The following is a 15,462-nucleotide window of genomic DNA, read 5'->3' as shown; positions in this document are numbered from 1 at the left end:
GAATAAAGAGGAATAGTGAGGAATAGGGGTGAATAGGGAGAAATAAAGAGGAATAGTGAGGAATAGGGGGAATAGGGGGGAATAAAGAGGAATAGTGAGGAATAGGGGGAATAGGGGGGAATAAAGAGGAATAGTGAGGAATAGGGGTGAATAGGGGGAAATAAAGAGGGATAGTGAGGAATAGGGGTGAAAAAGGGAGAATAAAGAGGAATAGTAAGGAATAGGGGGGAAGGGGATAGTATGGTTCTGCGCGGAAAGAGGGACGAAAGGGAGGGAGGTAAAAAGAGGGGAAGAGACGGAGAATGAAGGGGAAAGAGGTAATATAAAGTGGAATTAATCAAAGCGGAGAAAGTTACAAAGTTATTTCCTAAAGTTGAAATATATTTCCTAAAGTTACAAATTCATTTCCCAAAGTTACAAATTTATTTTCTAAAGTTACAAATTTATTCCTAAAGTTACAAATCATTTCCTAAAGTTACAAATTAATTTCCTAAAGTTACAAATCATTTCCTAAAGTTACAAATCATTTCCTAAAGTTACAAATCATTTTCTAAAGTTACAAATTTATTTCCTAAAAATATAAGATAAAGAGTCACTAAAATCTATTTGAAAACGAATTTGTTTTTAGTATGAGACATTCCTAGACAGAGTAAATATCTAATGTAGAGCGGAAATAAATGAAAAAATGGTCAAGAGGTTGTGAAGGATGTACAGAATCACCTCTGTCTGTTATCATAAATTCACTATTGTGTGCAAGTGAAAACTTGTTTCTATACTTTGCCAAATCATTAGTAAGACTATAAATGTCTATATTTATAGCGGAATACTTGTTAACCCAGGAAATGTCGAATTTTAAGAATTTCTGGTCGTGTTTAAAGTTTTATCATTTGTCGGTAACCCTGTATGCCATTATTGACGTATAATAAGCTTAGAGTACAGTAAAACAGAATAGTAATTTTATACTTTGTTTGAGTTAATTCCTCTCTATATTTTTATTTTTACTCTGTGCAGCGCTGTTTTTGAAATAAATTTTTCAATATTCTTAGCTTTACTCTGTGGCGCTGTTTTTGGAATAAATTCCTTTCTTTTTTTTATATTCCCTCTGTGGCGCTGTTCTTGGAAGAAATTCATCTCTATTCTTATCTTTACTCTGTGGCATTAAGCAACAATATATTTAACAATTAGAAACTGGACATTTGTCTTTCTAACAGTGACAGATGGCTTAGATTACTCGAGATGAGAGAAACAAGAAAATATACAAATTCAAAAATAACTATTCTTTTCTGTTAACTGACAGTTTTATTAGCTTGTTATTTCCTTACTTGAATTTCGGAAAAGTAATTTAATAGCTTCAAAATGTCGCAAACTTTACAAATGCTAAAATAAATTGTAATGAAAATGCAATTTTTTTCTGACAGGTAAAAAAAATCCCAGGGGTCATTTAAGATTCCACAAAACTATAGTGTTCAAGAGACAGAAGCCAAAAAGAGGAACACTTCTGCCTCGGGGTTATTGTGAAATAAAACCTCTAAATCTTGAAAAGACTACATCTAGTGTCCTATCTGTATTGTTGTTAATATATGCCAAAAACTTAAAGCAAACAATTTTGTTTCTTAGCTAGCCTCTAATAATTTTAATAATCTTGATTTATTTTAAAATATTCGTTTTCAGCAGCACCCTTAAGGCCTACATTTGATCAATAATGTGGAAGGTATTGTAGTTTTTCTAGGTTTAAAAGCATTTAATTCTGATAGAAGGTATTGTCATTTTTCTAGGCTTACAAGCATTTAATTCTGATGGAAGGTATTGTCGTTTTTAAGAGCATTTAATTCTGATGATTCCAATTTTTTCCCATGCAATTAAAATGCGCAAGTCAATTGAAAATACTCAGTTTTCTAGATTATATTTTGAACAGACAAAGCTTGAAAGGGTACCATTGTGAATCGTGAAAGATCACTTGAAATTACGCTTACAGCTATAAGTACAGCCCAGTAAAATAAAACAAACAAAAGTTTAATCAAAACTAGGATGACAGCCTAATAAAAGAATTACAAATTGTCTCGTTTTATTGTAGAACTTTCATTTTAAAATTCAACAAAAATGATGAATTTCTCTTATTTCTGCAATCTTTAGAGAAAAGTAGCTCGAGTCAAATAACAACAGGCGAAAACTTATTCCAAAATTCTGAAAGATAAACCGCAGAGCGGATATTATTTATAAACATACACAAGGATACTGAAATGTATACATGAATATACTGGGGTCCCTCTTTGAAATATATATTGATGTTTCTATTATCTGCAAACGTTGATTTCCATATATACAAAAAAATCCGCTAATTTTTAGTTTAAGGATGTACGACAAAAATTGGTGGGTTAAACTAGGGTTTCCAGCGGAAAGAAACGATCGTTGCGTGCAAATTCCATATTTTTCGCGAACTGTTACCAAACCTCAATTGCAAAACGGTGTAGTAACAGTTCGCCTAATCACGTTTCATCCAATCACGTTTCACCCAAAACGTTTCACCCAATATCACGTTTCACCCAATTTACATTTCACCCAATACTACGTTTCATTTGAATTTATAAATGTCATTTGTCTTACCATCATTTGTCCTACAAATCAGTTGTCCTACAAATCATTTGTCCTACAAATCATTTGTCCTGCATAACATTTGTCTTGCAGTAAATGGAAAACATCATTTGTCCTACACCTAATTTGATATTTTAATAAGATTCACCGACATAATTTCAAACGACCGTGGGTCAATGCCATAGGGCCAAACGACATAGGGTCAAACAACCAAGGGTCAAAAAGTGCGACAAACGGGCAATTTTTTTGTGGAAGATAGTACATTATTTAACATTGAAGAGGCAGCAGTGTTCGGCCCCCTAGCCTATTCTAGCCGCAGCCCTCGGCCCAGAAATTGTCTTAACCTAACCTAACCCGAAATAAGATGAGAGACAGCATATTTAACATTTAAGAGGAAGCAGTGCTCGGCTAAGTAAACGAGGGTAAGAGTAATCTTCAAATAGTTTGAATTTCCAGTTTAAATTGTTCAATGTTTCTGTAATATATCTGAGACTGGCATATTGATGTTAAGTGTTAAGGGAGATGTTTGTCCGCTAGTAGTTTGTTTGTTTGTTTAATTGTTAGTTTATGTGTTTGTTTGTTTGTTGTCTGTTTGTTTGTTTATTTGTTTGTTTATTGTTTCGTCTTTTTAAGAATGTTTAACTTTTGTTATTTTTTTATTTCTTTACATTTCCATCTATATATCTATTTATATTTATATATTTATTTATATACAGTGATAACCAGAAAACTCTGGAATAGGAAGTCGACTTTCAAACTCAATGTTTTACTTTTAATAGCACATTGAACATGAGATGATGAGACACAGCAATTGTGCAACGTAAACAGGCCCATTTTACCTAATATGTAATTTAATAACTTTCAAGTAAAGCTATTTGCTTTAAACAACATCAGAACACTTCAGAAATGCTATAATGTCGTCTTCTATCTATCTATCTATCTACCTCCTGTGGTGGAACATCGAATGATACAGTTCTAAGATCAACACACTTGTAGGAGTCTACACACGGTATAATGAAGAATATTCCAGGGCCCTAAAAATAAATAAAGATATTCCAGGGTCCTGAAAATAGATAATGGTATTCTAGGTTCATGTAAATCTTGTAAATAAACATAAGTATTAAAGGGAGTGACCGGCTATGTAAGGTAGTTGAACTGAGTATGCAGTGGAAAACCTCTTTCGGATTCATTTGAGACACATTAAACTTTTAAAAGATCTGTAAATCCTGAGTTTGAGCGAAAATTCGACGTTCAAAACTCCTACTTTGGGTTGGAAACGTTTTCAGAATCGGTTCTTTTAAAGTCATGAAATAATGACAACGAAAAATAATGTAAAAATTATACAGTTATCTAAGTAGATGGTTAGGAACATATTTCTCAAAAGAAATTTGTCAATAAACCAATACTAGAATCAATTATTTCGTTGTCATCACTAAATTGAATTTCTTATTTTCTTTGAATTTATTCGCAGATTTCTTTAAATTCATCAAATGTCGTCTTTTCAATAATAATTACAGAAAATCTGCAGAAAATCTTTGTGAATAATGAGAAACCAGAATAACGAGAAAATAGAAACTGATAATTGAACAAGATTACTTATTTTCGATGATAAGATTGAATTTAATTTTTCAGGGCCGTGTAAATAACTAGTGGTATTCCCGGTTTCCCTAAATATATAGCGGTATTTGTTTCAAAATCCCTTTTAAAAATTAACGAGTGATCCCTTTAAAAAATACCTTAGCTCCCCCTTTCCTAAGTCTGCCAAGTCTAAAAATAACAGCTCTCTCATACTCCTGAACCACCTAAACATTTTTAGAATATTATATTTTTCTAAAATTTAGCATCTTATCTCAAATTTACAAATTGTGAAAATCAAGTAATCAAAGGAATTTTACACTCACCACAAATTCAATTTTCTTTGCAACCTTAGATCAGAACTTTTGTTTTTTAAATTTTTAAATTGGAGATCAATGTTTGATCCTTCACTTTAGTTATCTTTGCAGGCTATACCCACAACGGGATAAAAATTATAATCCGTAAATCTGCACACTCCTGTATGCCAAGTCCATTAGTGCCTGATCCAATCAGGGTTCAGTCATGTGTTTGTTGTCTCTTCTGAACCAATAAAAATTGCATGTAGGTAACATCTATCTTTCTATCTATCTCATCATCCAATCAGAGATATGAATCCTTATATCGGCGCTATCAGTAAATGGAAATATTTACTTCTACTGAAACTATAGTGTGCATTAAATGGAACACACAAGTGCTGCCTTATGATTGTTTAAATCTTTGCTGTTTCAAATATTAAATACGATACCAGAGATGGAATTTAAAGAATTTGAGCCGCGGTTATAATCCGCCAAAACCCGGGTTAAATTAAGCGCTGGCTTAAATCTTGAAACATTTGATACAATTTTAAGTGGAACCAACCATGTTTAAACCGCGGCTTAAATTTAAACCGCCGCTCAAATTCTTTAAATTCGGCCACAGTTTGCATAGATATGGAGATTAAAAATAAATATATCTCTAACAATCTGCAATGTTCGAAATTTTTCGATGCTCAAGTGTTAGGCGTTCGAACAAAAAGTTTTAGCGTACCCTAATAATATGGATGATCGAAAAAATTTTCGAAAATGCCTGAAAAAATGAGAGGATTAAAATAGCCAATAACATTATAACAATGCTTTTTTTTTCGAATTTTTGAAAGTTATGAAAAAATGTATGGCTAATATTGTGAAATGTGAACAGTTTAATTTGCATTTCAATGCAACTCTGACAAAACTTACATTTTATTTCACTTTACGAAAATTGCTGAAAAATTCAATTCAAAACTTATTTTCAAAGTTTTTAAGAGGGTTATAATTATTTACAAAGAATATCCTTACTACAATCTTGTTAAGGTTTTTGGTCTAAAATTTCAAAAATATGTCTATATATAAATACTTTGTTTGTTTGTATCCAATAAACGCCAAAACGGTTGAACCGATCGGGTCCAACATTTTTGAGGCAACTCATATGACCCAAAGGGAGGTTTACAGTTGCTCAGAGTTGCAAAAATTTGTTTTGCCTAATATTTTGAAAATTCACGAAAAAGTATGATTAAATTCGCTCTTATATATATAAATTTATATATATACTATAGCTGGCCTAACGGCTTAACCAAACTGGCCGAATATTTTTTTGAAACCCATGGGTACCCCGGGTGTAACATAGGCTAAAAAATCGTTGTTTATATTGCAATACGAAAAGAAAATGCTAACAGATAGAGCCACAATTATAAGTTGAAATAGAAAATGAGCGAAAAAAAATATAAATAGATATAAAAATCTTTTAGTTTAGGACAGTCGGGCTTTAAAACATTAAACATATTTGCTTTTTTACTGAACAATGGTTTCCGTTCGCTGTTAACAAATAAATACACTGAATTTTGCTTAAATTTTTAAAAATCCGTTAATTATAACTGAAGTTTTCCCAGGCCTACCCTAACCTCAATCTAAAAATTGGCAATAATCCCTTTAAGACTTTTTAAATGTAGTTGACAGCGGGATAAAATAATTTCCCCTGAACCCGGAAGTATAAATTTCCATTCCAATTTAATATTCCATGTTTAGAATAAATACCACACGTGGAATTAGAATAAAGAAAATTTGAAAAGCTGAAAAGAAAAAGTAACAATATGAAGCACGTGAAGCGATTGGAGCCAAATGAGCAACGGAGCATATGCAGTATATGGAGCATATGTAGTATATACAGTATACAGAGCAAATGTAGTATATGCAGTATACAGAGCATATGGAGTATATACAGTATACAGAGCAAATGTAGTGTATGCAGTATGCAGAGCATATGTAGTATATGTAGTATGGAGCTTTCTCGTTTTATCTAATCGATGAAACAAATTACTCTCACGCGGTAATTAAAGCGGAGTTTTATTCCAGCTGACGTTTATTTTGAGTTATATGTTACTGGCAAAGTTAATGAAAGTAATTACAAGTTTTCCGTGGTTTTATACAAGCGTAGTTAAGCTAATCACAATACAGGTTTTCAGTAGTTACTTACAGTAGTTACAATGAACAACATAATATATTTAGGTGTGTTCAGGTTTAAAAATATAGGGTTTACTGCGATATTTGTTACATACAGTCCCTTTATAATAAAATGGAATACAGTCCCTTTATAATAAAATTTAATACAGTCCCTTTATAATAAAATGGAATACAGTCCCTTTATAATAAAATTGAAAACAGTCCCTTTAAAATAAAATTGAATACAGTCCCTTTATTATAAAATGGAATACAGTCCCTTTATAACAAAATTGAATACAGTCCCTTTATAATAAAATGGAATACAGTCCCTTTATAATAAAATTGAATACAGTCCCTTTATAATAAAATTGAATACAGCCTCTTTATAATAAAATGGAATACAGTTCCTTTATAACAAAATTTAATACAGTCCCTTTATAATAAAATTGAATACAGTCCCTTTATAATAAAATTGAATACAGTCCCTTTATAATAAAATTGAATACAGCCTCTTTATAATAAAATGGAATACAGTCCCTTTATAACAAAATTGAATACAGTCCCTTTATAATAAAATTGAATACAGTGCCTTTATAATAAAATGGAATACAGTCCCTTTATAATAAAATTAAATACAGTCCCTTTATAATAAAATTGAATTCAGTCCCTTTATAATAAAATTGAATACAGTCCCTTTATAATAAAATGGAATAAAGTCCCTTTATAATAAAATGGAATACAGTCCCTTTATAATAAAATTGAATACAGTCCCTTTATAATAAAATGGCATACAGTCCCTTTATAATAAAATGGAATAGAGTCCCTTTATAATAAAATTGAATACAGTCCCTTTATAATAAAATGGAATACAGTCCCATTATAATAAAATTGAATACAGTCCCTTTATAATAAAATTGAATACAGTCCCTTTAAAATAAAATGGAATACAGTCCCTTTCTAATAAAATTGAATACAGTCCCTTTATAATAAAATGGAATACAGTCCCTCTGTAATAAAATAGAATATAATGAGGTTCCCAATACTGCATTGTAAGAACTGCACTGTACTTTACTATATATATAGCAAATCACGGAAACATGATATTCTGTAAAACTGCAGTACGTTGTACATTTTAATGATTTAATGTTGTAAACTTAGACATAATGAAATTATTCATTGAAACTGCATTTCAACTGAATACTTGTGATAGCTTAAAAATACATATATTAAACTTTAACATGCGATAAATACGTAATGCGATGGTCTTAATAATGTGATAATGATATCATTGTAGGAGTTATAACTATGTCAATTCCTGTTAGCTTTGTAACCTAAGCTATTGAATAAAGTTAGTTGATTGAGACTCTGCTTTGATTACAATATTAGAAGTAATTTGGTTTTCGTTGAAACATACAAGTGTAGATCATACCTTGAGTATTGGTAATAATCTATTGATTGCTAGTGTCTGTATTGACATCGATAGCTAACGATATAGCGCCCTGTATAGTGGCGTTGATTAGTCACGGGATTGTAGCCGAGTGGATCATGTCCTAATAAGACATAGATCAATTGATTGCTAGTGTCTGTATTCACATCGATAGCTAACGATATTGCTCCTTGTATAGTGGCGTTGATTAGTCACGTGATTGTGGCCGAGTGGATCATGTCCTGGTTAAAACATTGATCAAATTGGTTCATCCCTATCATTTGGGATCGATATATATATTGCTTGTTGATAGCTACGCTTGTGTCCCTGTGTGGCATTTAGAGCCTGGGATTCAGTTCTGGTTAAGTTTAAAACCGGACGGATTGTACCTGGATAGATACGTTTCGAGACCTTGTTATAGAGTAGGTGTTTACTACATATACTGCACTGTATACAAATATAGATAGATAGATAGATAGATAGATAGATAGATAGATAGATAGATAGATAGAGAGATAGATAGATAGATAGACAGATAGATAGATAGATAAATAGATAGATAGATTGATAGATAAATAGATAGATAGATAGATAGATAGATAGATAGATAACTAAAGAAAACATCAATCGAGTTAACGAGAGACAGAGAAAATGGAGAATTCTTGAAAATCAGAAACTTTAAAGAAAGAGATTGAAGAATTCCCAACTGGTGCTTAAAGGGACTGTACATGGGCAACCCTAGTACATTTGAATTTCCGAGCCGGGTCAACCTTTCCGTCCCAGTTTGTACTGTATCGCCCAGACATTGGGTATATAAAGCAGACACTCAATAGGACTAGCCGGTGCAACAAGGTTGACGCAGTCAGACTTTAGGTTGAATTTACTTTTACTAAAGGGGCAGAGGTGCTTGTGTAGAAATAATTTTAAATGCGTCTCTATGTGCACAGAGCTGATTAACAACAGTACCCTTTTTAGACCTTTATCTGATAAAAGTTCCGCATTTATTCATCAAAGAAAACAAAGGAAACTATCAGAATTTAACAATTTACAAAAAAACATTAGTATAGCCTCATTACCACACAGATTAAGGTATTGTGAATGTGAAATGCCATTTTATTAATTGAGTATTAAATTGAAGAACGTATACAGTTCCTTTAAGAATTCTTGTTTGAAAAATGAATGTTTTTAGTCCTTGAAGCATTTATTTGTGTGTCAGTTTTATTATAAAATGAAAAATTACAAGTTTACAACATTTTGATAAGAAGTTTTTTCTTTTCTATTGAAGCAAATATCTGTATATCTGTGTATCTGTATATCTGTTTATCTGTAAATTTGTATATCTGTATATCTGTATATCTGTGTATCTGTATATCTGTATATCTGTATATCTGTATATTTATATATGTATTTCTGTATATCTGTATATCTGTATATCTGTATATCTGTATATCTGTATATCTGTATATCTGTATCTCTTTATATCTGTATATCTGTATATATAATCTTTATATCTGTATATCTTCATATATAATCTTTATATCTGTATATATAAATATCTGAAGATTGTCCAACATGAAACACAGTGTCCAGCAATAACCTGTATATCTGTATACCTGTATATCTGTCTATCTGTATATCTGCATATCTGTTTATCTGTATATCTGTATATCTGTATATCTGTATATCTGTATATTTGTATATCTGTATATCTGTATATCTGTATATCTGTATATCTGTATATTTGTATATCTGTATATCTGTATATCTGTTTATCTTTATTTTGTATATCTGTATAACTCACGAAAACCTTTTCAGATTTGCATCAAATTTTGATTAGAAAACTTGGCGATAGTTTAGTTTACAGGCAAAGCTGGGTGTCCAAGTTAATATCTATATATATCTGTAAATCTATGACTAAAACATACAATACTTGAAATTTGCATTAAAGAAATACAATAGTGTAGAGGTAGGGGGAAAGCAAAAACTTAGCAAAATCAAAAATATGCAAAAATTCTGCAAACCTTGCGAATATGCAAATCCCTTCCACCCTTGCTTTTTGCAATCTACCAACTGGTAAAAATTCTCTTTTCAACATTTTTCACAGATTTAAAAATAAGTCTATATAGAAGATAAAATTTTGCCAATTACTTTCTTAAAGGTAAAACCAAAAAATGCTAAACAGTGCTAGAATATACATGTCCTGGTCCACAAAAAATGCTAAACAGTGCTAGAATATACATGTCCTGGTCCACAAAAAATGCTAAACAGTGCTAGAATATACATGTCCTGGTCCACAAAAAATTCTCCAATTTGAAGAGAATTAATGAAAACCCACCTGAAACGAACCTATTTGCAATTTACCACAAGTGAAAATAATGGTAAGAAATAACACCAAACATAATTATGTATTTAATTATGTTCTAAAATATGTTTTTTGTTAAAATGATAAAGATTCTTCGTTAATGTTACGAAATTTGGCATAAAATTACATTGTTCCTTTATAAGTTAGAAACTTGTGTCTTAATGTTTTTCAACCATAAGTATTGGTCTCCAATGAAATTTTTTGGTCTTAAATGAATAATTTTGGTCGCCACTGGTTTCGAAAGAACTCCATTAGACTCCAATGAACAGCAATTGATTAACAAAGAATCATGTTGTACTCCAGTAAATTAACTTTGTCTCCAATGAGCTATATTGGTCTCCACTGGTCTCCAATGAACTACATAAGTCTGAAGAAAGCTCTTAATTCCAATCTTTAGTGCTATCTTGGAAACCCAGGTTTGCCGGGAAACTATTTTTTCTCTCCAAAAGTCCAATCCAATCGACAAGGAATTTTTAAGTCAACCTAAAAACATTTTTATAGTTCTACAAGTTTCCCAATCAACATTTTAAGCAATTCAGTCCAGGGGTTCAAGAGTTATGATCGAAATATAAAAATAAACAAACATGATTGCTACTTTATACATATATATAATTCCCAGTACACAGTGCTTGTAAATACTGCAGAGTGTGCTAAGACATAAACAATCTAGGATTAATAATTAATATTTATTTATTAATACTTACACCAGGGATACCAGGGATATTGGTATTTACAGATATTTACTGTGACAACATAAACGGGTTTCGTTTACTCACACACACTGTGTTACAAACAAAAATATATCATAAACATAATTGCTCATTGTAGCACCAACCAGATGACATTGTATGCATTCTCACCAGTGCTAGGCAGAGTAGCACCAGTCAGATGAGATTGTATGCATTCTCACCAGTGCTAGGCAGAGTAGCACCAGTCAGATGAGATTGTATGTATTCTCACCAGTGCTAGGCAGAGTAGCACCAGTCAGATGAGATTGTATGTATTCTCACCAGTGCTAGGCAGAGTAGCACCAGTCAGATGAGATTGTATGTATTCTCACCAGTGCTAGGCAGAGTAGCACCAGTCAGATGAGATTGTATGTATTCTCACCAGTGCTAGGCAGAGTAGCACCAGTCAGATGAGATTGTATGTATTCTCACCAGTGCTAGGCAGAGTAGCACCAGTCAGATGAGATTGTATGTATTCTCACCAGTGCTAGGCAGAGTAGCACCAGTCAGATGAGATTGTATGTATTCTCACCAGTGCTAGGCAGAGTAGCACCAGTCAGATGAGATTGTATGTATTCTCACCAGTGCTAGGCAGAGTAGCACCAGTCAGATGAGATTGTATGTATTCTCACCAGTGCTAGGCAGAGTAGCACCAGTCAGATGAGATTGTATGTATTCTCACCAGTGCTAAGCAGAGTAGCAACAGTAAAATGAGAGTGTATGCATTCTCACCAGTGCTAGGCAGAGTATTTATCAGTATAATAAAGACGACTTTTAATCTAAATTTTGGACTTCTAACAAGCTTTTGAACAATCTGGCTACACATAAACATCAAAAATAATAAAAGTGGATTTACACCAGTACCCTTTAATACCGTTATCTGATTAATAATACGAAAGATAATGTTGTTTTTCTATTTTGAAAAGTGTTTAACTCTGTTAATTCTTACATCGTTTCCTCGTAGTAGATATTCAATTTTGAAGAGAAAGCACATTGTGTATAAGTCCTTTAAGTCCTGCATGAGGAGATGGAGAAATATGAAAAGAATAGGATTGTGGATTATAAGCTTAATACTGGATTATATAATTATTATAGTTGGGGTCGGGTTCTAGCCTAGGTATGGGCAATGTTTTACTGAAAATAAGTTTTTGAAAACAATGAAAACTATGTTTACGACAGGAACAGATAATTCCGGTGATGAACGGAAAGAGTCGTTAATTAAAATAATAGATAAAAACTAACGGTTACTACATGGTCCTATCCTTTATGTCTATTTAACTGACTGCTAACTAACGAACTAAAAAAGAACTGTACTTGCCCAGCCAGCTATGTATTTGTTGGCTATAACTACTTGCATACTGGGGGGAGGAATGTAGTCAACAAGAATCTTGATTATGACTCACTTTTGAGTTATTACATAAACAAATAGTACAGTACAGTACAGTACAGTACAGTACAGTACAGGACAGTACATTAAGTACAGCACAATAAATATCTATATCGAATATTGTACATTGAGAGTCGCGTAAGAAAAAAATCAGAAGTAACCTTGAAATTAAAAGAGTTCCAATAAAGTTTCAAACTAGTAGACATTTTACCAAACCAGTAGACATTTTACCAAACACTTTTCATATAAAGGACTTTTTTCAGTGCCAAATTTTGGGAGTGTTTTTAAAAAGAAATCCTTTTTAGAGAACTTTCCATTATTAGAGGGTGATCGAACAAATGTTCCCCCTCCCCCCCCCCAGGAGTCGCCGAAGAATATTATGTTAGTTTTCTAAAGAATTCCAATAAAAATATTCAATCTAACAAAATTGCCGTATTTATTGGAGCCTGAATCTAAATTATCTTTAATAATTGCAAATTATAAAAAAGTAAATTCAAGTGTTCCTCCAACTTTAGAGTGGCATGTCCGATTCACAACGTTTAATTGGTACAGCTGGGAATCGGTCTACTTGAAATTACGTTTACAGTCCCTTTAAAGGGAGTAACCGGCAATGTTTGGTGGTTGAACTGAATATGTAGTATTGTGGACACATTTTTTAGGATTTATTTGAGATAAATGAATCGTTTCTATCACGTATATTTACTGAGTTTTAGCGCCAAGTCGACGTTCAAAATCATGAATTCTACAGTAAACTAATTAGTTGTTTAGGAACAGGTTGAGAAAATAAAAATTAACTATTATCATTGAAAAAATTAAAAAACTAAAAATACATAATAAACAATGCTTGGATACCACAAAAAAAACCTTATTTTAAGACCCCATTTTTAAATATGTTCAGAAATACGTAATCTAAAATCGTACAGAAGATAAGATCAAACAAAAGTTTAAAATTAAAGAAGGATCTCCTGTCCTATTGGCTGTATAATTTTTACATCTATCAGTCCTGCAAGAATCTCTCCTTGGGTTTGTAAGAAAAGCTTGGCAGTTTGAAGACAAACCATACTTCCGGTGTTTAGGGGGGACTTCTGGTGTTTAGGGAGGTTTAATGGGAATTTATACAGGAAAGGTGGGAGTTTCGGGGGAATAATTGAGAATTTGTGAATTTGTATAAACATTAAATAATCCTATTTCTCAGCCTATAGGATGATCATTGATCATTTTAGGTACTTTTGACCTGAAGGTGTTATCAACTGTTTAAAAGTTTCTCTGCCTGAGTCTTTTGATTCTAAACTTACTAGTTTCTTAATTCAAATTAGAGCTAGGATGTATATGTACAGTATTCAACCGTCTACAGACCGATGATGAATATTATTTCTTGGGCTGACTACAAAAGTAGATCTAAAATCAATTGAGAAAAAAAGGTTTTTATTAATGCATTTAAACTAGAAGAAAGGANGTCATAAATTTCACTAGAATAGGATAATTCATTTGGTGTACTGCACGGTCTGCAAAGCATGTAGAAATAATATCAAGGCGTATATAGTCTGTATTTGTACTGTATAGCTTGTCCTGGCTACTGAAAGTCGGCCCTGTACATGAAATAAACTGGAATGGGGGGAGGAGGGGCAGCAATGCTTTATTTATAACTTTAACTTTTTGAAATTTAGAAATGATAGAAAAAATTACAAACTGTCGTCCCTGAAGTATCATACTTTGTGGGTAGCTCTGTATAAAACTCATCATATATTCTGTTACTGTTATGAATAAGAATAAGAATAAGAATAAGAATAAGAATAAGAATAAGAATAAGAATAAGAATAAGAATAAGAATAAGAATAAGAATAAGAACAAGAAGAAAAATGACAAAAAGAACAAGAAAAACAAGAACAAAAACAAGAATAAGAATAAGAATAAGAATAAGAATAAGAATAAAAATAACCATAATAATAAGAATAAGAACAAGAAGAAAAATGACAAAAAGAACAAGAAAAACAAGAACAAAAACAAGAATAAAAGTACAAGTACAGATCAAGAACAAGAACAAAAACAAAGACAAGAACAAAAATAACATAAAATTTTTACCGTGAAAAGTTTTAAATGTTTGCTTGAAATTAACAGTGCTCTTGCTTCTGCAAAAATCAAAAAATTTCATGAAAATTAATTTAAAATTTTATAAAACAATTCATGTAAAAAATGTTCGTGATTGAGGCGGGGTCTTAAGATAAATGCTTTAACTCCAGGAAGAGCAAAGAAGTGGTCAGCCGGGACAATTAAATGTTGAACGAGGGGCGATAAAGTGGATTTTGAGAGAAAAAATATGAGCAATCATTGCTAAGGGATAAAAAAATGTAAGATAAGATAATTTTAAATGTTTTATTTTTTTATTTTTAGATTTCCTAACACTTTTCTTCTTAGTGGAAGCTCTGGATGGTGTTGATGAACTCCGTCTGATCAACCAATCAATGAATGTATAAACCAATCAATCAACCAATCAATCAATCAATCGATCAACTAATCAATCAACCAATCAATCAATCGATCAACAAATCAATGAATGTATTTACCAATCAATCAACCAATCAATCAATCAATCGATCAACTAATCAATCAACCAAACAATCAATCGATCAACCAATTAATCAAATATTCAATCAATTAACTAATCGAAAATCAGTCAATTGAAATTAAAAAATCAAATAAGTAAAACCGGTTTTGGTTTGAAAACTATTGGCGGATTCCTGAGCGTAGATGCCTCGTTAGTTTCCAGGCTTATTACACTTAACCCCCCAGAGTACTGGTGAGGGGGGGATACCTCCATCCTAAACACATAAAGATAGATAGATAGATAGATAGATAGATAGATAGATAGATAGATAGATAGATAGATAGATAGATAGATAGATAGATAGATAGATAGATAGATAGATAGATAGATAGAT

At 31.8% G+C, this 15,462-nt stretch overlaps 1 protein-coding gene across 1 annotated transcript in view; it reads right to left on the bottom strand.

The window, feature by feature from the left end:
• The window catches only part of LOC111712130 (mechanosensory protein 2), a gene marked incomplete at its 5' end in the record, with an annotated part of 11,303 nt that extends 6,909 nt beyond the window's left edge, over positions 1-4,394 (bottom strand). The window contains 2 exons of the mRNA XM_023486665.1: positions 3,537-3,626; positions 4,329-4,394. Of these exons, the coding sequence (XP_023342433.1) occupies positions 3,537-3,626; positions 4,329-4,394 (156 nt within the window). The remainder of the gene's footprint in view (positions 1-3,536; positions 3,627-4,328) is intronic.
• Between the last annotated feature and the right edge of the window lie 11,068 nt (positions 4,395-15,462).

The sequence above is a fragment of the Eurytemora carolleeae genome, unplaced genomic scaffold (genome assembly GCF_000591075.1).
Source record: "Eurytemora carolleeae unplaced genomic scaffold, Eaff_2.0 scaffold673, whole genome shotgun sequence".
In the NCBI taxonomy this organism is placed as follows: domain Eukaryota; kingdom Metazoa; phylum Arthropoda; class Copepoda; order Calanoida; family Temoridae; genus Eurytemora; species Eurytemora carolleeae.
Note: the sequence above shows the minus strand (reverse complement) of the source record. Positions and strands in the feature narration are given on the sequence as shown.